Consider the following 24,348-nt stretch of genomic DNA (forward strand, 5'->3'; position numbering starts at 1 on the left):
CTCTTATTTTAGCCAGGAAAATTTTTATTAGTCTATCGGGGCACCTGGACCTATTTGCCACTGCTTTTCTACGCATATTACGTTCGTTAGCCTTGTGGAGCCAGAAGAGTTCTTATCTCATTAGGCTTTACCTTTTCTCATGCTCTCCTCTTTACGAATGCGATAACCAAATATTCGAATTTGTCAGAACAAGTGAGCTATCGTTTAGTAGCATAACACGAAAAGTATTTAAGCTGAGCCAAAAGTGTTCACCTTCTTTATTACTGACTTTTTTTTTTACTGCATGAGGCAGGGATTTTGGTCGAACGGTGCTTAAGTTCAATCTTCAGATGGCTTCTTCGGAATTCGATAAGGGATTAGCGAGTTCACACGAGAATAGTGTTATACCGGTGATAAGACCTCGACAATCATGAAAACGTATCGGTCAGTTGATCAATGAAGAAATTTCAGATTATCCGATTTCAATGAAACCGATTTTTTACCATTGCTGTATCGGATAACGGGAACTCGTACTTCAGTAAAGCCGCGTCCGTTGCACCTCTAAGGATATAGGCTAATTGAAATAATGCTACATTTGTAGGATCTGGAGTGTCGTGGGTCTGGAGAGCAAGATTGTTGCCAGAAAGGTCCACTGTTGAGTAGTCCAGTGAACTAAGGGTAAAAAGGCTGATTGCGATATCGTAGTCACCTGGTCTTTATCAGTTTACCAACTTGGCGTTGAATGATAACGGCCTACTGTCTCAAGTTCTTTCGTACACTCGCCCTCCGTACGCGATCGCATAAGTCTTTTCTCTCTCTCTCTCTCTCTCTCTCTCTCTCTCTCTCTCTCTCTCTCTCTCTCTCTCTCTCTCTCTCTCTCTCTCTCTCTCTCTCCCTCTCTCTCTCCCTCTCTCTCTCCCTTTCATGTTACTACCCGTTAACCTTCTCGATTTGGCTCGCAGCAACTCAACGAATTTCATCACTACGCTGATGCCCCTTTGGTTCTAGCCCCAATTTCCATTTTGCTTTTGCCCCTTCGGCAATTTGTACGAAACTTTCCAGTTGTCTCGTATTTTTTCTTCCACCCCTCATGTATATCTAGTCCGTTTACCCTGTGCTATCTGATATTCTTCTTTGCTTCAGCTTTGGTGAGACAAAAGTTATGCAAGCAGGACCTATGGTGACTGGTTGTTTCTGCTACTTGCCCACCGTGCTACAGATTGTTTGCCGACATATGAACAGCTTGGATGAAGACTCGTTCTGAAGTCGCTGACGATTGCAAATATTTTCATCCCACTGTAAGTAGTTCGTGTTATTTCTGTATCACAGTATCTTGTGTTCATCCGCTTAGTATCGCATACGTCCTCGACCGACAGATGTACATTAATCACTGTGCTACCTTCTTTTCGGGTTTCCCCAGTTACATTTTTATGCATTACAATTACAGTCTTCTTCTAGTACGGGACGCTCATGAGTAGTAGTAATTGCTTTTGAAGTCGCTTTGAAATTCGGTCGATAAAATTCTTTGACTAACAGAAATCTACTAATCTATATAATCACCCAAAAGTAACGATTTAATCCTCTTCAGTAAGGTCCAGTAACTATGGGCCTCATTGACTCACATGTTCAAATAAACGAAATCTACGCGTTTCTAGCGCCTGTAAATCACCTGCGTGGGCTCTTCCCTACCTCCTCCCTAACCACACTTAAACGTGTAGCCAAAAAGGGCGCTGGAAATAAGGCGATTCGGCGATTTTGCAAGACCCACGAATAATTACGTTAGGGCTAGAAAGCAAACAGGTATGATCCTACCGTTGTTTGCCCACCATTCTTGGTATGTAGCATGCGCTTTTGATTTGGCTTTCGCCTCCAGTTGGTCGTGCCCAATTTTCAATTATTTCTTTTCTTTTCGGCCAACCGATCTTATCGCCTTCCAGCTCGTCAGCGGGCGACCCTGCATTCTAGTTTTCGCTCCACCACATCCTCTCTCTGTTTGATACGATGTAACTGTTCGTTGTCGTTTAAAGGACCTACGGACAACTACACATTGTTTTTCTTCTGTTGAACCGAGTCGCTGCAGGCAGTGAAACCAAACAGCGGCCCGGCCCCCCGTCGTAAGCCTACTGTCCTGCCGCGAAAAAGGCAAACGAAGGCGAGCGAGTAGTTGCTGTCAAACGTCAACGACCATCTGAGACTGTTTGAAGCGGAAGCGTATAATAGTGCGTAGACGTAAACGTCGCAAATGCCATTTCTCGAAAACAACGTAGTTACTCGGGTGATTTACCATTTTACTGCGTTGTCTAGATACATAGGATGTAGCCGACAGCATGCCGTAAGACGCAGCCTTGTAAACGATGCATGCACAAGAGCAAAACAAGTTTAAAGTGGAAATATCCTATGTGTGTTCAAAGCTTATCTAGTTAAATAACGATATACTATTCTATCATTGTAAATATTGTGTGGTCGTTATGGGAAATAATCTACATGCATCCCACGCCAGCTATTTATTACTAAACCTAGAGTTGTGCACAGAAAGCATCATAAAAATATTAGATGTTCCCTTAACTGCTTATGAGTTATGGAAATATGCGAGTTAATAACATTTTCAAAATTAGTTTAGACATTAGCTCATCAACTAAACTAGGCCAAATAACAGGACCAACTAAGGTCGCGCTAGTCGACCTAATCGACTAGCGCTAATCGAAATGTTACGACAGAGGTCATTCCAAGCTGAACTTCAAGAGAAAGAGTAATGGGAAGGAAAATGGAACCCTGGGTTGTCCTATGTGGATTGTAAGACAAGCTACCACGAAAAAACCTACTGCATTCCCTTAACCAGCCTGCCATATATATATCTGTAATGAGAGACCGATGAAATGTTGTACGAGAAACAGTTCTTGCTATTAAGAACTCCGTAGAGCCCCAAGTACTGAATGGTAGAACCCGTTTGATCTTACAGTATTCTTATCAGCCAAATATTACCAGGCTCTGCAACCTTCTCAGGAAAAGACAATTTTCTATTCAACAGCATCCCTTATCCGTTCCTGCTGCTTGGCAGGAGACAGCGTCTTCTTCGTCCTTAATAGCCAGAACGTTTCAACGTGTATTGCTCTAATAGCTTTAGCTCTTGGTCTTCTGCTCAAGATAACGTCCGTTAACCTATGATGTAGAGCGTATAGGATCAAGACTAGCAATTCGATTGGTATTACCCCGTCTCGCTTCGTCCTAATGACCACGTAGGGTTTGTCAATTCCACGCTAATATCTAAGCACACATTTCGAGTTCGTGGCCATGAGACATCCACGCCTCAGCCGGGTAATCGGCGAGCAATGAAAAGCGGCATGGTGAATTCGGGGAGCTACACAAGAAATTATGTTTTCTTTCTTTTTGTCGGCGTTCATTTTGTTGATCTGCGGCGTTTGTTGAGGGGGGCAATTTGCGAAACCGGAGCCCAAGGTTCACTTTTCGTTGTTGTTCATCGCGGTAGTCGTGTCACGGCAGGTTTTGCTGTCATGGTTGCCGCACACATCGCCCCTGCCATTCCGCCCTGATGGGGGCTGTTCTGTAAAACGCTGCCCGTACCGCAGTCATTCGAAGGAGAGCAAACGTCTTCTTGCACACACTAGCCGCCGTCATCTGCCCCTCTGACACTGACGTGGTCGCGGGCAACCAATTGATAAAAACGGCAACGCTACCAGTAACGTGGATCATATTTTCTGGGCGTTTTGGAAGAAACACTCGCCTGTGCGGTGACGGCGCTAAAGATAAATGTGAAGATGACGCGAAAACAGACAAACGTCACATGCAAATGTAAATAGGACCTGCGAAATGCAAGATTGGTAGCTAGTTATACATGCGGAGACGGATCAAACGCGCTTAACCTTCTATAGGTATATAGTGACACGGCTTGAATGCTCAAACTAGGCTTCAAGTACATCACATGTCTGCATAGAACTCGTGCAAACGAATACGATCGACCGTGCTAATAGATGCGGAAACGAGAGATAGATAGGAGGCGCCAAATCATTCCTACGTACCATGTTTTGCTTCAATATAGTATTTAATTTTTTCTCAACATTTATAGATACGATTAACATGAACCATTAATAGCAATAATTACTTCTGTTCTTCTTTTTTTACTAAGTTTATTTACTAATTTTTACTAAGTTTGACATTTATTTGTTCCGATTAGTAGCCGTATATGTAATCTATCGTCTATTGTGACTATTTAATCGTATTCGTTGTGACGTCCTTATACTACTGTTTTTACCATTATGCATCCATATGTGTTACCATATAGATAAGCAGCTCGCTCGCGAAAATATTCAGCCGATTTTGAGAGTATGGGGAGTAAATCTATGGATTGGGAAAGTCAAATCAGTTTAGATGATGATAAACAGTCTACTCTCAAGTCCCATAAAATAGGTGATGGACGAAATGCACAAGCTTACCGCTCTGTTAAGGTCTCTGCTTTACCTTTGTGTAGTAGGGCGTTCGTTGTTTTTTGTGTTAGCCAAGTAGGGATTATACACAGGTAGGCGGTAAAATACGTTGAAATCCAAATAGGATTGAGGTTATTCCGCACTTTACGTTCCATATCGGTAGGGTACCTTTGTCGCGTCAAGTAGTGACGTGGACACATCCCTTAAGCGTTGGCAAATGAAAGTATAACGGCTTTTCAAAGCTCTATTTTGGCCCCCTGGCCTGGCGGCATTTGTTGGCGAATCAAGTATTCATGTGTTAAGTTAATAAGCGACATTTTACCGTTGTCAGTTTTCTCCCCAGTGTGCCAGGCTGCAATGAATAGCACTCAAATCTCACCACGTTAACATATACAGCAGTCTGGCCTCTCTATGTACTGTGTATTAAGATAATATAAAAGGCAGTGGTCGATGAGACTATTCGAGAGCTTACTCCACCGCCGACTCTGATCTTCCGATCATGCTCTTAACGATTAGAGCCAGGCGAGGTCCTTTGTCTTGTGGCAAAGCACATGTTGCATATACATACATATATTGGTTAGGTTAGCGAGGCAGTCACCTATTAAAGGGTTTAACGCTTGAAATCATTGAATATGTATGTCAAGCGCTGCTAACAGAAGGCGACAGAAATCTTCTGTGGCTGAGCCCATGAGCATTGACTGCAATTCGACGTAAAATTTTTTTTAACAAGAACATCGTTCGGAGTCTGATGTTCCGTTCTGGCTTGAGAAAGTCGTTCCCTATCATTTAAAAATCATACTTCCGAAATTCTCTCTGCAGTCGATTCAGCGTTGTAATGGCTCGCGCGGGTGGGGTCATCTTGTTAGATAGAGGACTGAGAAAAATAATTATCGAGAATAAGAAAAAAACTACAGAATTCAGCGAGCCATCTTCAAGAGACATTTATATACTGAACGAGTCTGTTCTAGGGCTATGATGAACAAGGATGACATGGGATACCGCTGAAAGAAGTGAGGCATTGGCCTTTTTGACACGAGAGTGCTTTTGCAATGAGTCAAAACAGACGCAGAAATAATTGTTTTATGCGCTTTATACAGCAATTTTACTATTTAAGGTTGTGTATTCTGCTTTACATCTAAACACTCTACGAGTCCTAAATATGTACTATTTTACGAGGTTTTTTTTTTACTCGACTCAACAAGTCAATAGCTTTGCGTACGCTTCAGTTTGGAACGCTTCGGGACGTTTTCAACAACTAAAGGCAGATATACTGTATTCTGTGCAAATTGATTAATTGTATTGACTTAACTGCGATAGGATTTGCCCTGGGATCTTTCATTTCTCGATCGGAACCGTCGCCAGCAGACTATATCATTGCCAGCTGAGCAGGCGACAGCTCCTCTTTGAAGACCCCACGTTAATACGAAAAATAGACGATGGTGGAATAACTACGAAAATGAGCTCCGTCTTGCTGCTTCTGGTTGGCCATATAATAATAATATCCCTGTACTTCAACGTTGTTCACTTTGAGCCGATGGATTAGAGAATATACTTATACCATTAATTATCATTACAATGATGAGTATCATTGCGCGATCTTAAATTAATAATGAAGTCTCGTTCTTCTACTACGCCACCGCAGGCACCGTTTATGTGCACTAATACTGATTCAGCTACCGCTAAACATCTTATTACACACCTTTCGTCTAAAAGCAGAACCAATAAAAGGTCAAGACGGCTGTTCGATGAATGCTATCAGGTAGTTAAGCGTTACTGGTAACTAACTGCAAGCATCTGCAAATTTGCCTTAAGCTGTTTCGGCTCGTAGTAGAAAGGGCTAATAATAAGGTGGGGTAACTGGTAGTCGTCGCGGGGGCCACGCTTCATGTGATTTAGCTAGCAAAATAAACAAGTAATAATCCCTCTCCACAACGTCGACGAGTTGCGTCGAACGGCAACGCCCACAGGTTTCGACTCGACTGCAGGATAATCCTTAAACCTATATTTGTTCAAACCGTACCTAGACAGTAACGGAGAGCGAGAAAGAAAAACATCGTCGAAAATTGGGGCAGCTAGCTTGATACATAAAAATACGATAATTTCGATCAACTTAGGCTCGAAACACGAAAACGTCCATCATCGCGAAAATGACAAAAGTGCGAAGTTTATACTACTACTACCACTACTACTACTAATTCTGCTACTCGTGCATAAACTGTACCCGGCGTGCAGAAATAACGAGGTCAGACTCGATATAGATGGATGGTCGCTGTTACGGTGGTAGATATATAGTCCCAATTTCTCGTTTGTTCTTCTGTTGTTTTTGTTGAGGCTTCTTAAAATCGTCTATTTGAAATCTTTTTCGTGCTAAGCTTGAACTCATTTTCTCGTTATTGGCCTCCTCTGTATTCTTACTAAAAATGTAAGCAGAATTATAGTTTCTATGCTCTTTGCGGCACATATGATTAATCGTGTTTGACATTCATTAATAAAGTACAATTTAATAAGTGTAGTCTTACCATACAAGTAGGTGCTTGGGTTTCAACATCACTTCGATAGCGTACAAACAATAAGTTTTACGTTAAAGCCGTCTTTGAGAACCAACTACGGCGATAGATATTGTATTGTTATGTAAACGATCGGGTTGGTAGAAAAAGCTTTTTTTTGGGACCCTGTCGTTTGGCGTTCTTCCAGGTCTCTTAGCAGGCATACCACTTCCATCTTACCACCCCCTAGATTTGCTTTATGCCTAGTCAGATCCATGCTTATAATGTAGATGCCTCGAAACGACGGCTCAAAGTTAACATAAACAACAATAACGGAAGAAGCCAGAACCATAAATGATAACTACAACGGCAAAATGAAAATTCGATCTAGTAAAGGTTGTTATTGGCACAAGTTGCAAATGCCCTTATTCTGGCTGTATTAAATTATCGCTAAGCAGTACACCGAATTGGATCAATAACTTATGTTCACGGCAAGCTTGTTAATCAATGCTAAACTTATTTGCCTAGCACGACCCATTTCCTGTGGTGACGTTCGCCCGTTGGGGAATTGGAGCAGACGGGATCTAGATGACCAGCAGAATATTGGTGGAGTCACAGGACAACAGGATTCTTCGTTGTCAGTCTTTTGCATCCTTTCAGCTGGTAGTTTTCCACCAGCCCTAGCGGGTAATCACGACCTGTGCTTAGTGTGCTGGTCTGGTTGCCCGGCTGTCAGTATATTGACCCATTGCAATGCCGCAGCGAGTAACCGCTTGTATGGCAGGAGTCCTTTGAATTTTTCCCGTCCGTTAAACTTTGTGATTCTCTCCTAAACAGGCCATAACTGCACTAGCCCGTCCGATTTTGCGAGGCCACAGACCGTTCCACCTCAAGCTCGGCTTTTCTACCCTTGTGAACTCAGGCCAAAATCCTGGATGCTGAGTGCTCTAGTTAGTGGCCTTCCTTTGCCAGATCATGGGAGATTCCGTTTTTTAAATCGGAAAATTCGCCTAATTACTGTGCGGATAGTCTACTGGTACCATATGAACAGGAGGAAACATGTCTTCAATTACACAATACTATTATGTATAGGATTTGACATGTATTATGCATGTGCATGCAAAGTAGTGAAGTAGGCCCCAGTGCGACAAAGGAAGCTTCTCCGCCATTCACACATAAATCTTCCATGCCACTTATTAAAGTGTAATAAATAAAATAAGATAATATAATAAGAGCCTTCTTTATTTCGTATAGCTAGCAGTAAATGTTTCCTTTGAACAAGATCAGAGATTCAGTAAGTGTCCTAATCAACAGCTGTTTATTTGTACACGTCAGAGCGTATGTTCGAATTGTACAACGGTATCTGGTACGTGCCTGTTGTCTTAAATGCAAGGGAGGTCGAATTGTGTAGATCGCATGTTTTTTTGGCTTGGTCAACATACAATACGATACTGTTCAACTATATTCGATAAACAATGGTACATTACGACTTTGTGCTAAAATATATCAATATGCTTACGTATAATATGTCCACGTCGTAAGTAAGAAGCCGTCGCCAATGCAACAGCCTTTACGTTACTCAGTCGGCCTGCCAAGCGGCCTTGAATTGTTAGAGTACGAAAGCTTGCCCCGTGTTGTAATGTCGGCCAGAATGAAGCAGAAACTGTTCTGACAGTCTGTTCTAGCGTCGACATATCATCGCAGTCGATTCACTCTGGTGTCTTGCAATTATGTAACGTACGTGACCGATAGAGTTTCCGACTCTTGGTGGTAGCAATAGCTAGATGCGTGCTCAGACGAACGTGCATAGCAAACAGAATAGAGGGCTTTCTCTTTTTAATTCTCGTCGTCCTGACCACTGCGGCCTCTATAGGAACGCTAGCCTAGGCCCCGAAATGAACAGCGGCTAATCGAGCGGCTCATATAACCTAGACAAAGACAGATGCTGAGAACGAGAGCCTTTAGGGTGGCCTTGTATGCTTGCGTGTTTCGCTCCGGATCATCGATACTGGAACACCTGCGATGCCAGACGTAAAACTCGAAAGATACAGGCGTACCCAGGCTTGACGCTATACAAAACAAACCCCATGGGCAACACATACACTGTATAGCCATTAATCAGTATAATTAATTTGATTCTCATCTAGATAAGAATTATTAGGACGAGAACGTGTCTCGTAACAACAAAAACTATATCTTCTATGTGGAACGGAGAATTTAACATTAGTTAAAATCAGAAAAACATTTAAATACTTGTAGCAGCAGCGCTGGAAGTGCTGAAACCATTTAAGTTAACGCGATTTAAGAGCACAACGAACTTTACGGTGTAAACGAACATGGATCTGAGGTGACATTTTGATTTTATTGAATTGAAAATATCCGTCTATTCTCAAGCATGAAGCGAGAAAACAACGGGCCAATTTACTGAAACAGATTAACGACGTGATATATCATTGAAAAATAACAGATAATAAATAATACCTACCTACGTATTTTACAGACTCGCTTCCGCTCTGAGGACCGCGGGCCTCATCTCTTAATAATTGTTGTAACAATATCGTTACCGCAAACCTTTTATGTACATACACATCGGCTATAAAAACCGGCCCGAACACATCTTCAATAGGGGCCCATAGAGGCGGCTCAATCAAGCTTGTAGAGATTCACTTCTAAATTTATTTGAATTGCTTCATCTGACGTTTTTCTTTATCGTTTGTTCGATCGAGCCATTTACCGCTTTTCTATGTCCTTGTAACTCCTATCCTCTATGATATTTGGGCTCGATTAATCGCATTTCAGTAGAGGCATCGCCCAGCTGTAGAGTCACATACGAAGTGGCTAATAACGCCTGGATTTTTAAATCTATCTTTGACCAAGCCATCCGCTGTCCAAGAAAACAGAAAACGATTGGTCAAATCAAAGAAACAAACGTACCATCGGGCTGGGCGACAGCCGCGTTGCAATGTTCTATGAATTAGTTCCCCTCCTCAAGGACCGCCTGCAAACACATCGGGGTACCGGAAGCGATGGCCAATGGACTCCGCGCCGTTTCTAACTATGGATATTGGCAGGAGCGTGAAAAGTTTAGAGAGAGAGAGAGAGAGAGAGCGGGGTGAAAGACGACTGTGTAGAGTACTACAATGTACAAACTTTTATAACTGCTTTAGCTAAAAGCATTATATATATATATATATTAGACTGTGAAAAGGGGTATTATTTTCCTAGTTAGCCGGCCCTGAGGTCACAGATTTCAGGTAACATTAGTCGCGTCCAGTGTTTCGAAAGCTGAGGTTTGACAATAGTAGATGCCGGTGGGATGCCTGTATTTAGACTTAAGACTTAGAGATAATTCGTTATATTTTATAGTTTTATTGCAACAAAGGTACGAACAATGTGTGCCGTTTACGGTCAACGTGCATTATCGAAAGGATCAGCTCGAAGATGGTTTCGTTGCTTTTGCTGAAAAATGCTCCTGGTCATGATCGATCAATTACGGAAAAAAAAATCAATAAAGTTATTGTAAAAATTTAACGAGATCGAGTCGTGGGTAGCCGTAATATTGTCGAGGAGTTACAGACTTATTACTAACAAGTTTTAAACTATTCGAAGAGAGTTGGCTATAAAAAAAGCTCGATGCTTGGGTGTACTATGGATGGACGCGAAATAACGTCCTCGATCCTATTTCCATATGCGAAACTCTGAAGCAGTTGATCATCGCTGGTCAGCACTTTCGATAACCGATATGCGAAGCAAAAAAATTATCCTCTACAGACACTGGTCAAGGCCCAAACTGAGCGAAAAAGGTGATACTATGGGTTTGATGAGATTGAAAAGGACTCCTACCGTACAAGTTGTTGCCGCCGCCTGACAAATCGTTAATCTGGACCTCTACCGTTAACAACTAACAAGGTTACCAAGTGAATGAACGGAAAAGGCATCGTCTTCCACCATCGAGATGGCAGATCCCTGGCTATCTGGCGAAGATCGAGAGAACTTGGATAGGAAATTTCAATATATTCGCCCTATCCGCACCATCAGACAATCTATTCCAGTTTTCACAGAATTTCTCAAAAAAAAAAAAAATCGACTTGATGCGTTTCAGCGAAGAAGCCACAAACAGGTACATGATTATGGTATTACTAGAAACATGGCGTAAGGTCATCGATCGAAATAGAGCATATCTGGTTTAGTAACTTCATTTTAATATATATATGTGTGTCGCAAAGTTGGCTTAAAAGCGACCATGGGCAACCCGATACAACCTTCAATACTATTGTAATAAGTTTTATTGTCAATAACTACGTAATTATGCATTGCTTTGGGCAGAGTTGTTATTTATTGAGAATTTTTGTTTTTCGTTTGTTACCCATATATGTACGCACGCATATTGGAATCGTTGTTAAGTTCCAGGCCACGTATCCAGCTGAAACGGTTAAGTTCGTTGCTACAGCTAATTGATAAAATCCATTTGGGAGTAAACCTTATTTGTCCGTCTGCGATTTTCGCAGGTTACGAAAATACAAGACAACGTTTAGTGTCATAAAGGGCCTGACAGGCTCGGTACGATGTGGCATTTCAGTCATGTAATGTTAGAGATTTGAGCACGAAATACAATTTATTTCGAAAACAAAGGCGATATCTAAATCATCTATTATTTATACATGTTGATGGCCGCTAGAGGTAGACGTTGCAAAATAACATACGACTACATTACAGCCAGCTATTGAATCCCTCCTATAGAGTGTGCATTATATAACCTTTTTCCGCCTTAGCTCATTCGAGCCGTCTGCAAATGTTAAGTAACAAACCAAAGTTATTACTGTTTGGTGCTTGCTAGTTTTTGATCTATCCTAATCGAAATCCGTCGCTGATTCTGTTCAGCTGTTAGCTAGAATGGTGAAGCTTACAAAGTTTAAAATAGAAAACAGTGAGACGATTGTAAGCCCCATCAGCATACGGAAAGGGCTTTATATAAGAAGCGACCAGACAGACTGGAGGGCTATCTGGCGTTCAACGATTTGCTAATGCTAGAGTTCATAGCAAAGGTATTAGACTGAACAATGGCGCCGATCAAATAATACCGTATGCATTATATTCAATTGTTACAAGCAAATTAAACAAGTACTTGGGCTAGAATGAAGATTTCTAATACGTGTTAGAAAATAGCTCAACATTCGGGCAGTTTCTGAAAAGCTGTTTCATTTAATTTCTCTCTATATATGGCTTCTCGTACAAATCTACAGTGAGATATGCTTGCCTGCTGGTTACCCTTTTTAGGGCATGGAAAGCCTTGCGATCACACTGACATGGATTGAAAGAATAGGCGGGTTGAAGCCAACGCTGGATACTCCGTTGCCCAATGCCAGTGAGGTATGGCGATGAGGTTCCACGTTGTCACCAAGTAATGCTTTCAATGGTCGCGACGATGGTCTATAGGTCTCTTGAGGAGCTCGAGATAGCGTGCTGCACTCATTGTTTTATTTTCGGTGAGAAGCAGATGTTGACCGCAAATGCTCAAATCATCTTGCGTCCGAACTGACACGACACTACCAGCGAATTCGATATGCCCCTAGGGCGGTTCCGTTTTCTCGCTGAGTGCCCCCCTGGCTGGCGGTAGGGATCATCTATAGCGATCGCACGCTCCGGAAAATCTTTTTTATTGATTAAAGTTCGCGAATCGCCCATCGAATACATCAGTCACACGCATTTCTATTCTCAGTATTTGTGTTATTATTCTTTACACGGGAAAGGCCAGTCCAGACCGACATCGAAGGACATTCCCTAGAGTTTATGCATATCACATGTAAAGGGTTAAAAATCAGTTGAAGATAAATTTAGGCGATAACCACACGGATAGAATTATCTTCTCGAACTTAAAAGCCTTCCCATACGGTCAGACTACGATCAGAATTGTAATACGGTGTCAATTGGGCTAAGTCAGCATCGTGCTTGGTTTTGTTTAGACTCAGACTTTTTACGGTCTTAAAAAGTCGATCTAGTCGACAGAACGTGAACAGCCTCGCTATTAATGTCCAACCGTACTTTCAAAAAAAGATGTGAAACATTTTATTGCATTTATCATTAGATCTACGACGTGGGAGCGACTATGCGCAAAGGTTATCCGCACGGCAGAACGCGAAAAGCAGAATAGGTCTGGATGCTAGTTATATATTATGTATAGGTTTATACAATGTAGCGGAACAATTGCAACAGCCACGATCATGGCTAACGGCTTTACTCACTCCTCGAGCATCATCATCTTCATTAGCATTATGATTTCTTCGGCGCTATTTTACATGTCTCGTTATTCTCATCAGGCATTGGCTGAGCTCCAGAGCTCGGAGTCGGGGAAAGGCTTGGTCTAGGGCAAAAGTTACGGCCTTCCGACTCGAATGACGTGGCCCGTACCCGTTCAAAACGTTTCTGCATTTCCGCCCCGCCCAGCAGTAGCAGCCATATAAAATAGCGCATCGATACTCACTACTGCTGCTGCTGCTGTTTCTTCCGTTTCTGTTGGGAATGTTGTATGTGGGATGGCCCGGCGCAGCTGGTTGTCAAATCACCAGAGAACTACCTGCTATTTTGCTCTTTGGCCACGCTGATCACATATGCTCAACAGATATATGAAAAATTTGTATAGCTGAATGGCAAAGCTCGACAAAGCGGACATGCGTATTCGTTCTCTCCCTTTTCATGAACGAATGTAACTGTTTAGCTGTGTTCGGCTTAGTTAATCCTGTTTCTGTATCTGATGATGATGATGATGATGATGCTGTAGTGCAAAGCGTATTGTCTTTTCTACGGCATGGTAGAAGCAGCATCGTCCGCAACCGTCGTATCAATACAAGTCACGATCCTCTCGATCGTGTTATAGCTCTCGATTGAGCAACGAGTCGGTTACTTCTTGTGTAGTCCCCGATCTCAATGGTCTTAATGCGTTACGTCACTTCCATTGATGAGCAGAAGATTGTCGTCACCCGTGGTCTTGAACGTTTATTTCTCCAAGCTCCTCAGCGATGGTATGGTAACACGAAGTCGTCCAAATTTCCTTCCTCGTTCAGTCGGTGATATCCAGGAGCGTATATTACAAAGCACGCGTTTATCAGTCACTCGCTGACCCTACTAATAGCGGCTCATTAAGACACCTATCCATAAACCGCAGATTGAGTTATACCCACGTTTTCCCTCTTTGCCAGCTTATTAGCTGCGCTTCAGCGAGGTCTCTGTCATCATTCTCAACCGCTGGAAGATTTGCCCGTAGCACATCTACCGCTGGCTGGCTGGCTGGCTGGCTTGTTCATCATTAATAGCCCTCGCAAATTATCGAATACCTGCATTTCAGGGTTCGCATGCATCACCCTAGCTCTGCATTCAATCTATATAAAGAACGCTTGATTTCATGTTGACGCACCCCATCCGACGAGGGTAGACAAGCAGGAAGAATGACACTACCTCGTGTTCCTAGTAATCTATGTGATTGCTAGAAACACGAGCATTTTTATCAGTTTGTCTAGGCGGTCATGGGCAAATGTCGTTGCGGTGCGCGCCGAACGTGGCGCACGTACGGAACTGACGTGCTGTCTGATGAATATGTTCCAATAGAGAGTGTGGTAGATTTTCATGTTGATGAAAGATCGATTATAGCAGGGTTGTTCCATTCGGCCTTGGCCGATTGCTCCGGTGTGCCACTGTGTTTATCTTTTTTTTTATTGTCGCATTAACTAGACATTGTGGTTACGTACCGAGCCGTCTATATCATAAATTTTTGTACCGGATGATTCGAAAATAGGTTCGTATTATCTTGTAGCGAGATGCAATAAATAAGGTAATATATTATTCCACCGATGATTCGATTTTGGGACATTTTATTTCAAATATTTATATATAATAATATAAGGCGTCTCTTACAACTGTCATGGTATCAAATAAACGGCTTTTATTTCTGTAATTCTAGAATATTATTCAGTTTTCGAATGTGTAAAATTACGTGTACCGCTGTGAGTCATCGTAACATGGGGTCTTATCGTTGACCTCCATTTCATTGTTACTTAAGTACCCTATGTGTTTTTTTTTGCAGCTTTCTATTCAAGTGTATGTTAAAGGCGCAGATGATGTACTGAAGACTAAATGCCGAAGCGCCTACGATCCGAGTATAAATTTATTTATTTCGCCATAGATCATGAAAATCATCGTGTGGCATCGTATATATCTAATTTGGTGTTGAAATTCAGTGTTCAAGATTCAAGCAATTCAAAACGACTCCTCCCATCTCAGAGGATTTTTTAAACTTACTAATTAAATTAAACTAATTAAAAATTACACTGATCAACGTTCATAGTTTGTACAGTTATTGTACCTTAAAATATTTGGCTTCTCAGATACGCGTTCGTAAATCGTCTTCGAGTGCACACACACGGACCTTCTTTTGAGATCTGTCCTTAGAGCTGATTGCGTAGTTTATCAGATTTCTATGAATTCTATTCAAATATAACCCTATATAGTTTTTCTATACGCTTGATAATGGGACGTTATCTGGCAAACAGAATCAAAGTTCCCAGACTACGAAGAGTTCTACCATTGATAGGCTTTCAATGCTAGTTCACAACCAGTCACACCAGATTGCAGGCCACCTTCACGCAGGGTGAACGTTTTTTCGTCTAGAGCTGTCGTGTTTTTTTTCTCTTATCTTATCAACGAGGGCGTTACTTTATTGATGGTCAAAGCTTGACACGTGCTGCTGGTTGAAGTTCATGCGTCTACTAAAACCAGATAAAAACAGATATTGTGTAGTGTCCGCACCAAATAGTACTGTTTGTTATCTGTAGCGTTTTTAAAAATGATACGATCTGGATTGTGTAGAATCAGTGGAGACCGGTAGTCATATATCGATCGAGATCGGTAGCCGGACCTTTAATGTGTCCAGCAAATTTGATATAGCATGAATTATGAAATTCTATATGGATAAAATCTTGATATTTTTTTTATAGTAAGTATTCGGTCGATGATATAACTTCAAGTTGTAGCAACAGTTCGATCTAAGCAACCTGGAAAGGTTAAAGGTTACTCAATGGATAGAAAATTAAATCAAACTATACGCCGAATCTCCACTACTCACGTCTCCTATAGCGAAATAAGAACCAAGAAGATTTCAGTCAGAACCTTTATTATTTATTGGTCGTGTTTTTATGCTAAAACCTGTTTTGGCATAAATTTCGACTTTCGTATTGACTTGGGCATTAAATCGTTGACTTAGTTGCATTATGGGTCTGGGTTTGTTAACTGTTGGGTCCGGAAAGGGCGACAAAAATGTACGCAAAATACAACATGTAGTTTGGTGCAGATTTTTTAGAAAAATTACACAAATGATTGAATTTTGCACGATCTGTATCGTTAGATTAGGCTGAATTAGATAGGCTACGTAATGAAAAAGCATTTTGGTGATAACTATTTCAGCATCTTAAAAGGACACAATAACGACGAAATAATCATATTCACACAAGTATAAACATACCATAAACAAATTTTACGTATAGGTATAAAATACAGACGTGTTTCTTCTTATCTTCTTTCTTCTTTGAATTTGCACTGATAATTCGTCCACTTTTGAGGGGTCTCTTAGGCATTACATTAGCGGATGCCGCGGACAACCATAACTGAGCAATGTTGAACTGTTTTTTTGCCGATTTTTGCTTAGACGAAAATGGCGGAGACAAAAATTGAGCAGTTCTTTGATGACTACATTTGGTGTTCAGTTGACGGCGAGAGACAGTCGGCAACTTGCGCCTATTTGCGTTAAGTTGACCAGCAGCAACAGCGACATGTGTTATTGCTAAACTAGTGTAGAATCCTGTTCTTTACGTTTCGTTCGACTCCGCCGTTACTGCCGTCAGACCTGGACTTTTGCAATGTCGCCCGTCCGCAACACGCCAATGGACTACTTCCTTTGTCGTGTTATAGTATCATGTTATTTCTCTATCCGTATATGTTGAAACCTTAACGTAGTGACGTGTGCTTAGAAAGCATACCTGCTGTTGCTTAAAATCTATCTCTCGCTCGTCACTGAGGACCATACTTTCGTTCTAGTAGTTTTTCTTCAACACTCGCATACTTAACCGCCCTCCGCTCATATGCCCTCGCTGCTGCCGTCCCCGTTGCCTTGCGAGGGCGCCTTTCTCACATACAGGAACTGTCCAACTAAATTCGGGTATAAAGTATACCCAAGAATTCTAATGGAGCGCGTTCCTCGGTTGCGTTTACAGCTGCCTTCATCTTTGTACATCACTATCAGCTGTACTGACAACAGCCTGGCTGGCATTAAGTGGTCGGCCAACTTCACTTAGGATTAGGGTTTCTATAAATATACAACGCTGTTTGTAAAGACGTGAGAAGCGCATCGTCTAAAAGACGGACCGTCCCGCCTACCTGCAGTAAGCGAATGTGTATATCACTCAAGTTCGCTGTGTGAAGATGTCTCTACCTTGAGTGTGCTTTGGAAGCATCGATTGTTTATCAGCTCTCCTACTCCTATTTGTTCGTTTTCCTTCTATCCGACTGTTCCAGCAACGGAAGCAAGATACAACTAACCGTTCGCTACGTTAAATTGCACAGCTGTCTCCGTTCAAGGGAAATATTTAAGGCCTGGCGTACCTAATTAGTTTTTACGAATACCGTCGACAATGTGCTCTACGTAATTGAATGTGTATCGGGCCGACAGGATACCTGCGATATCTCCGTCAAGGTGACAATCCAGTTCTTGGGCTTAAATAACGAGCAAATCATCGATGAGTATCTTATGTGTCAATCGTTTGTTTTTGACCAGGTGGATATTTTACTGAAAAAAATGTCAGAGAGGACAGGAAACTTACGCTACGCCCAGCAAAGTTTCTAGTTTAAGGGGAAGAAAAAAACTGTGTAATCAGAACATGCAGGTAATCGCGCGTGTGATTGTAACAGTAAAAGCGACCGTTGTGTCCCTTGACAACTATGGCAGGGTTGGGGGTTAATGGGTACGGATAATCTAGTCCGCGAAAGGAACAGCGTCATTAAGGTGGGGTGGGACCGAAATCTTTTTGTGTAACTAGTTGTCTTGCTATGGTTGCACTAGAAGGATGCTAGAAGTTTTAAACTGTCAGTGAAGTCGGTTCAGGAAGTATTGTAAACATATCGAACGAGGCACAGACTTGAACGGCACAGGCTAGAGAACTCTCATGACCGTAACAACTGACCTTATGCGACTATTACGATCAGATACTTAAAATAATCAAGAAAAATAGGAAGGAAATGAATTGTTCAACCAGTACGTCGTAAGCATTATCAATGCCGCTAGATGTGTTTATTAACGTAGAACGAGCGTAATTAAATGTATGCCCTTCATGTTATTGAAATGCTTATGCAAAAATGTCTCATTACGGCAAGCCGGCATGATTGTGCCAGTCCTAGTAATTACTCCACTCACCCATCTGAGCTATTGGCACACTTACGAGGTACTGGTAAACGCAAGCGGACAAAGCCCCTATTGAGTTTAAATGTGTAATTATCTGGGCGCAGTATCCTTGCTTGCACATTTACATGCCGCGTATTTGTCAACCAGATCAAGTAGAACAGGGAAGCCAGAAGGAGAGAAGTCAGCTAAACTGGTTACATCAACTGTACATACCTGATGTGTCAAAGTTAGGTTCAACCATTATTCAGTCCCAGGAGACTCGAAAAGCTCGGCATGTTTGCTTCCGCCTCTCAGCTCTTGGTCGGCTCACCTATCTTCTTCGTGGTCGTCGTCATGGTTATTGCCCCCCATTGCCATAATTCAGAACCCGTTACCATAAGGAGAGTACGGCCATGTACCCACACACGTACGGGCTGATACAGATACACGTTGCGTAAACACGCATACATAGAAACACGTTATAAGGAGGTTAGCAGTAAAGGGTGATGACTGCTTCGAACGACGTCTACTGGTTCCTGGCGACCCAAGTCTGGCGATGTCTCGAGAAGGAAATGCCCATGTTGGCCAGGATTCGACCAATGGCTGACAGCCGCAAGCTTGCCTCAAATTGCGTCTGCTCGAATTGCGTTCTGCGGGTTTGCGGAGTCCCTCTACACTTCAGGTGATCCGCCAGATCCCTTCGGTTCATCTGGTACTCGTACTTCGCCATGAATCACGGAGGTGTTATTACATACATTACTTGGAAAACTTGAAAGGGATAGCAAGACCGCAGAAAGTCAAAGAGTAGATAGAGCGGAATCTTACCGCTTTTGCGGCTTTGCTGTCATGTCCTTTAGATATTCCCTAGCTGGCTCATTCACTCACTGCAGAACTTATCGGGGACTTTGTCTAAAACTGGCACTTTCGTTACGAATGTCTTTTGCAAGCAAGAGGCGGTGGCTGCGATCTTGTATGTTCCGCTCTGTTCTAGCGGCGTTATAATGACGTGTCTTAGGATAGCTTCGCGGCTGGTTGAGGGTGAGACAAATTGAAATTGGCGGTAGCGGACTCCAGATCTTAGGATCGTCTAGGAAAACGGCAAGTAAGGAAGTGAAGTAGCTACGAAGATAGCGAGCTCGGCTGCTTTAGGCAATACGCTGCTAAGCTGTAATGCGGACACTGACATCGCTAGCGACTGGATTTAAATTCGTTCCGCTAGACGTCCAAACTAGCCCAGTTTTGTCGATACCAGGCAGCAAAAATTGTTATATATGTGGATGATTAGAGGGGCTATTTATTCGTCAGGTAGATAGGATCGCTAGATAAATATGTCTGTGTATTTAGCCATCTGTTCAGTGTGAACTTGCGTTACGATAACAAAAATCGACTAATTCAAATGTATTATACGCGCGTTCGGATGCTTGGCCACGTATGATGTTCTAAGCAATGCTCAACCCAGTAATGCCTTCCGTGCTGATTGGATGAACAGAAAGAACGATCGGAACGTCATTAGATTTTCTTTGCTAGTCGTCCAGAGTCCACCCAGGACGCTCCGACGGGAATCAGACAGGAAGCTAGTGTCAATAGAAAATTAAACGGGTGCTTTATGCTCTTTTTTATTACAGTCACACGAATACCAATCGTTGATATCATTGACTCTATGCTGGTCAATGCCTCAAGAAGTAACGAGACCAATGTTGCGTTGTTATAGCAATGACAAATCTAATGATGCCGTAGGCAGGTTTCAGGTTGTTAAGGTGACGAATCGATGAAGTGGGCCTAGGAGTGGAAAAATTTAGCGGACGAAAATATGTCACGGGTCAAGTGGTCATCGCTGACAACAACAGCTAGCTAATGTATGATAATAATACGGAAACGAAAGGTTCAACAGAAAATGGTCAAGCGTAAGTAGTGCTTTGCTACGAATCTGGCGCTACCCACTGCCAGTTAAACGGGACGAGATGTCGAAGGAGCTTCAGAATCAGCTTCGGATTGGTGTTTGGGTAAAATGAATCGATACGAGAGGGAAATTATACATTCTTTTTTATTACTGATCAAATTCAATTTATGATCTGTGTAATTATTATTTCAGTGGACCGCCTGATTGCTGCCTTCGAACCACTGTAGTAAGGTTATCCGCCATCCGATACAGGCTGTATGTAGTTTGTGCTTTGTGAAGTGGGATCGGTCTGCAAAAGGGCGCTAGTACGGATGTCGGAATGCTTACGTCAAGAGACGTAAGGATATGCCAGCACTACGGGTATGCACTGTCACGGACTCGACTATCAGATGAGTCTGAATAGTTAGAATCGCATTAGTATGCTAATATTTACGTTCAATTACGTGGACTATTTGGCACGACAGCGTTCTCCGCTGAATCAGCTGAACTCTATCCGACGCTTTCTATTTGATTGTTGATTATACAGTTACAGACAGTTTCGAGTAGATGTGATAAAAAAAACATTGACGTATCCGTTTGTGTTTACATAGTATTAAATAGTGCTACCTGAGCGTTTCGAGGGATGTTAGGAATAAGTATTGTTATCAAAAACTTCGTGCGACTCTGCGATACGCGTGCGTCCAAACGGGGCAAACGGGGCGAAAAAATTAACAATGACGTTTTTACGTGTGTATCGAGCTTCTCTACACATTGCAATCATTTTGAGGATGAAAATCGCTAGTTACGATGTATACCTTCGCACGATCGTAGCGAAATGTCTTAAGATTTAACGTTTGTGTATTCCAAGATTCTAATTATGTGTCTGCACAGTATAAGTTAATATTAAATGTTAAGGCGTGCGCAATTATCCGAAATATAAATATGTTGCATTGAAGTGATAGTTACAAAACTGAGAAGGTATCCCGTTCTTTTTTGTAAGCCATCTGGTATAGCTGGCAAAATTTCACCAAATTTAGTTCATTTCCCATACACTTTACTTTTGCTACAGTAAAGATAATAGATTTGTATAAAACCCACGTATGGCGCGATAGGAGATTACCGGTCAAAATTAAGGTTCTTTGATTCTTAAGGATTCTTGAGGTCAAGATTAAGTTGGCCTTTTTGACCATGCTTTTAATAGTCTCAATCCTAAGTGGAAACCAGCGCGTACGTCGGTGGTTTTGTTTGTAAATCATCTAGCGTTTACACGATTTTCAGACATTTTGAGAGTAGTTCATGTTTTCCCAATTCCCCAGTTAACCCAATTTATATATATATATATATATATATAAATTATAGCGGCAAGGTTGTTACACAAAGCGTCATAAGTGTGTCAAAAAATCCGTATCGGTGATTGATCGCAGAAGTTCTTTGGAGGTCACGAGGAGAGCCGGATGTAGAGAACACGTCCAGTGAACAAAAACCTATAGCTTTGTCCAAGAGATGCCCCAGTTATATTACGCTGGAGAATGCGATTCATGTTAGTTACAGACACTACGTAGGCGCTGCAATGTGTAAATGAGCTCAATGCAGAGCGCAAGAGCGATTGGTCTGGCGGCTTTTAAAATACCGAGTCGCTGTGCAGCACTATCTGATTAGGGTAAGTCGAGGCCATGTAATAAGGCCGAAACGCTAGTGAGACGCAAGACGATATATTTTTTTTTGTTAAAGCACCGACGTATAGATGCCGTTCTAGATATTATTTATGGTGCTGAAGCATTTGAGTCAGCGTTCTCTAACTGCACTATTCGCTAAATGTGTCCTTCTCTTCCGTCGCTGATTCTGGGAGGATCCCGTTTTAGCACCGCTCTAAAGGAGAGCCTTTTTTTTCATTGAACATAGAGCTGAGGGTTGATTTGTTGTAGCCTGTGTCTTTGCCTCTTTGTCTTATTTTGTAACCCACTTATACGCTTGAAAATTTTAGCTCCGTTCCAATTCAAGCATCTGGCCGTTTGAGGTCTTAGTTTTTTCAATTTCTCCCCTTTCCTCGCTGAAGAGTGTGCTCTGCTTTAATTCAGGTCATATCGCCGTACAGCGTCGTATGCGATGCGCAAGTCACTTGGTCCTTTCTAAATTATATGAAGTTTGGGAATAGCTCGTCAAATCCTGACTGATTACTCCTTCAAAGTTCTCCTGTACCCTTGTTTCATTTGCGGTATAAATCTCCTCGTCCAGGCTGCGACTTTTGCTGTATTTACCCATCTTTTCTGAAATGAAGATATTCTTATTGCTTTTCTGTCAGCTAAGCTTCTCATGCAACTATTTTTGCCTTCCAGTTGTTACGATGCCATCCTACACGTGATCGTGGAAGTAGGAGAGTCGAGGTGGCTTAAATTGTTTTTTCATCCGTAACGAGCACCCGTTACGTCCTTATTGTAGTTTTATTTTTATAGGCTTCGACCAAGCGTAGATTATTATAGGACATTGCACTGAAGCAAGTAGCAACCTTTTTGTCCCTAGTATTCAATCTACTGGATTTTGGTATCAGCAACATCCCCTCCTTCTCCGTCGCTTTATGTGCCTAGTTCTAGTTAAACCCTGGTAAGGTCTTACTGCCAGGCACCTAAACACCTTCTCTGGTTGAAGTGGATCCCTTCACCTTTTTTGGTTAATAGGTGAAATGGATTCTGTACTTTCGAGTGCTAGCTCCAGTTAGAGCTTGGCACCAAGTTTTTTGGGACCGAGTTGTTGTTTTGTTTCGTCTAAGCCCTGGCAGTGATCACCAACGCTAGGTTATCTTTACAACTTACTGTTTTTACTTTTTCGTCATTAACAGCCTAAATGCATAATTTGTCGTAAGCGATGTTTTACAAGATGGAACCCTGTGGCGCTTCTGCCGTGACCAAAACCAAGCAGATAAACCTGGGGTTTAGCCACTTCTCCTGTGTCCTTTGGGCTTGCCTTACGGCAAGAAAAGTTGATCGACTTTTCCTAAACTCGAACTGGCTTTCTCCGGCGCTGCCCTTTCTCTATTAAGATAGTCCGTTGATTCAATGGGCCCTCCAAAATTACATAAAAGAAGATAGTAGCGTCTTTCCACTCTTAATCAGTGACCTTCCCGTGAATGTTCAATTGCTACCCATCCGAAAATTTTCTGCTAGTTAATGATCTCGTACGTTGCAGGCTCTGGTGGCTTACCCTTCGTTCCCGTCACCTCGCACAGCTCTCCTTCCGCCCACCTCCATGAATTCTCACGGCTTAATTCAGTATTGTCTTGCACTTGAATTGTTTCCCATATTCTTTGTCTTGACCCATAAAAAACATAACTTTGGCCGTGTCTTTGATTAGTTGACGTAAAAGTTTAGGTGATGCTCTACCCAGTCTATTTGGAACTGTTTTGCAGTCTTTCATTTTACGGGTTGCCTTCCTTTTTCTTGGTACGCGTCTCATTTTCTCTTTCGTTTGCTTAATCACTTTGCACAGATTCAGTTTACTTTCGGAAATCTCACTGAATTACCCTGTTAACGTCTTCGACCAACCTTGCCTTGGCACGCACCTTTCCTGCTCTTTTGCGAATTTTCTTACTTTTAGCGACTTGATAAAAAGATGTGCTGAAACCTTCGCAGTCCTAAAAGCAGCTACCGCCATCTCCATCGTGTCTCTGTGTTCAATGTTTCGATTAGCTCCTACAGATTGCGCACTTCAGCAACTTTTTGTTCAACTTCGCAAGGTTTTAATGGAGACCTATCTCGGATTTTTGCTTGTTTGATGTTTTGTGTAGATTCACTACCTCTCTTATTTTAGCCTTATAGATTAGGTTCTTGTAAGCGCTGAAGTCTACCAGCTCATCTGCAAATGTCTATCTCCTAACTTCCCAAAGTCAGACCGCTCAGACCATTACGACCGTATAGAATTTCTATACATATAAGGTAACCTTCGGTCCATTATGGACTATCCGAAGCTTTAATTAGTCGATAATGGATTGATTTGATTACAGTAATTCGAACAAAGCCGCCAATTTTTTCGGTCTCCTCGACAGTAACTTTTATATGGCAAATGGGCACGTTCTTGTAGTTATTGGTTGGCAAGTTTTTTACTACTCTGACCTTTTTTTTGGTTTAGAGAAGAGACTTATGTGGA

The 24,348-nt window shown here is 42.1% G+C and overlaps 1 protein-coding gene across 12 annotated transcripts in view; it reads left to right on the forward strand.

Annotated features, from left to right (window-relative positions):
* The window catches only part of LOC111253231 (diacylglycerol kinase delta-like), a 226,754-nt gene that overhangs the window by 103,548 nt on the left and 98,858 nt on the right, over window positions 1–24,348 (forward strand). For 4 of the 12 annotated variants that reach the window (XM_086993794.1, XM_086993791.1, XM_086993792.1 and 1 more), the window contains one exon: window positions 1,123–1,277. The exons of 5 other annotated variants lie outside the window; for them this stretch is intronic. In XM_086993794.1, coding sequence (XP_086849920.1) covers window positions 1,227–1,277 — 51 coding nt within the window. In that variant the 5' untranslated portion in view covers window positions 1,123–1,226. Of the gene's footprint in view, window positions 1–1,122; window positions 1,278–17,001; window positions 17,646–20,421; window positions 20,590–24,348 lie in introns of those variants that run through there. 3 more of the 12 variants (XM_086993795.1, XM_086993796.1, XM_022812349.2) reach the window with 3 other exon arrangements.

This window comes from Varroa destructor, unplaced genomic scaffold (genome assembly GCF_002443255.2).
Source record: "Varroa destructor unplaced genomic scaffold, Vdes_3.0 BEIS01000006.1, whole genome shotgun sequence".
Classification (NCBI taxonomy): domain Eukaryota; kingdom Metazoa; phylum Arthropoda; class Arachnida; order Mesostigmata; family Varroidae; genus Varroa; species Varroa destructor.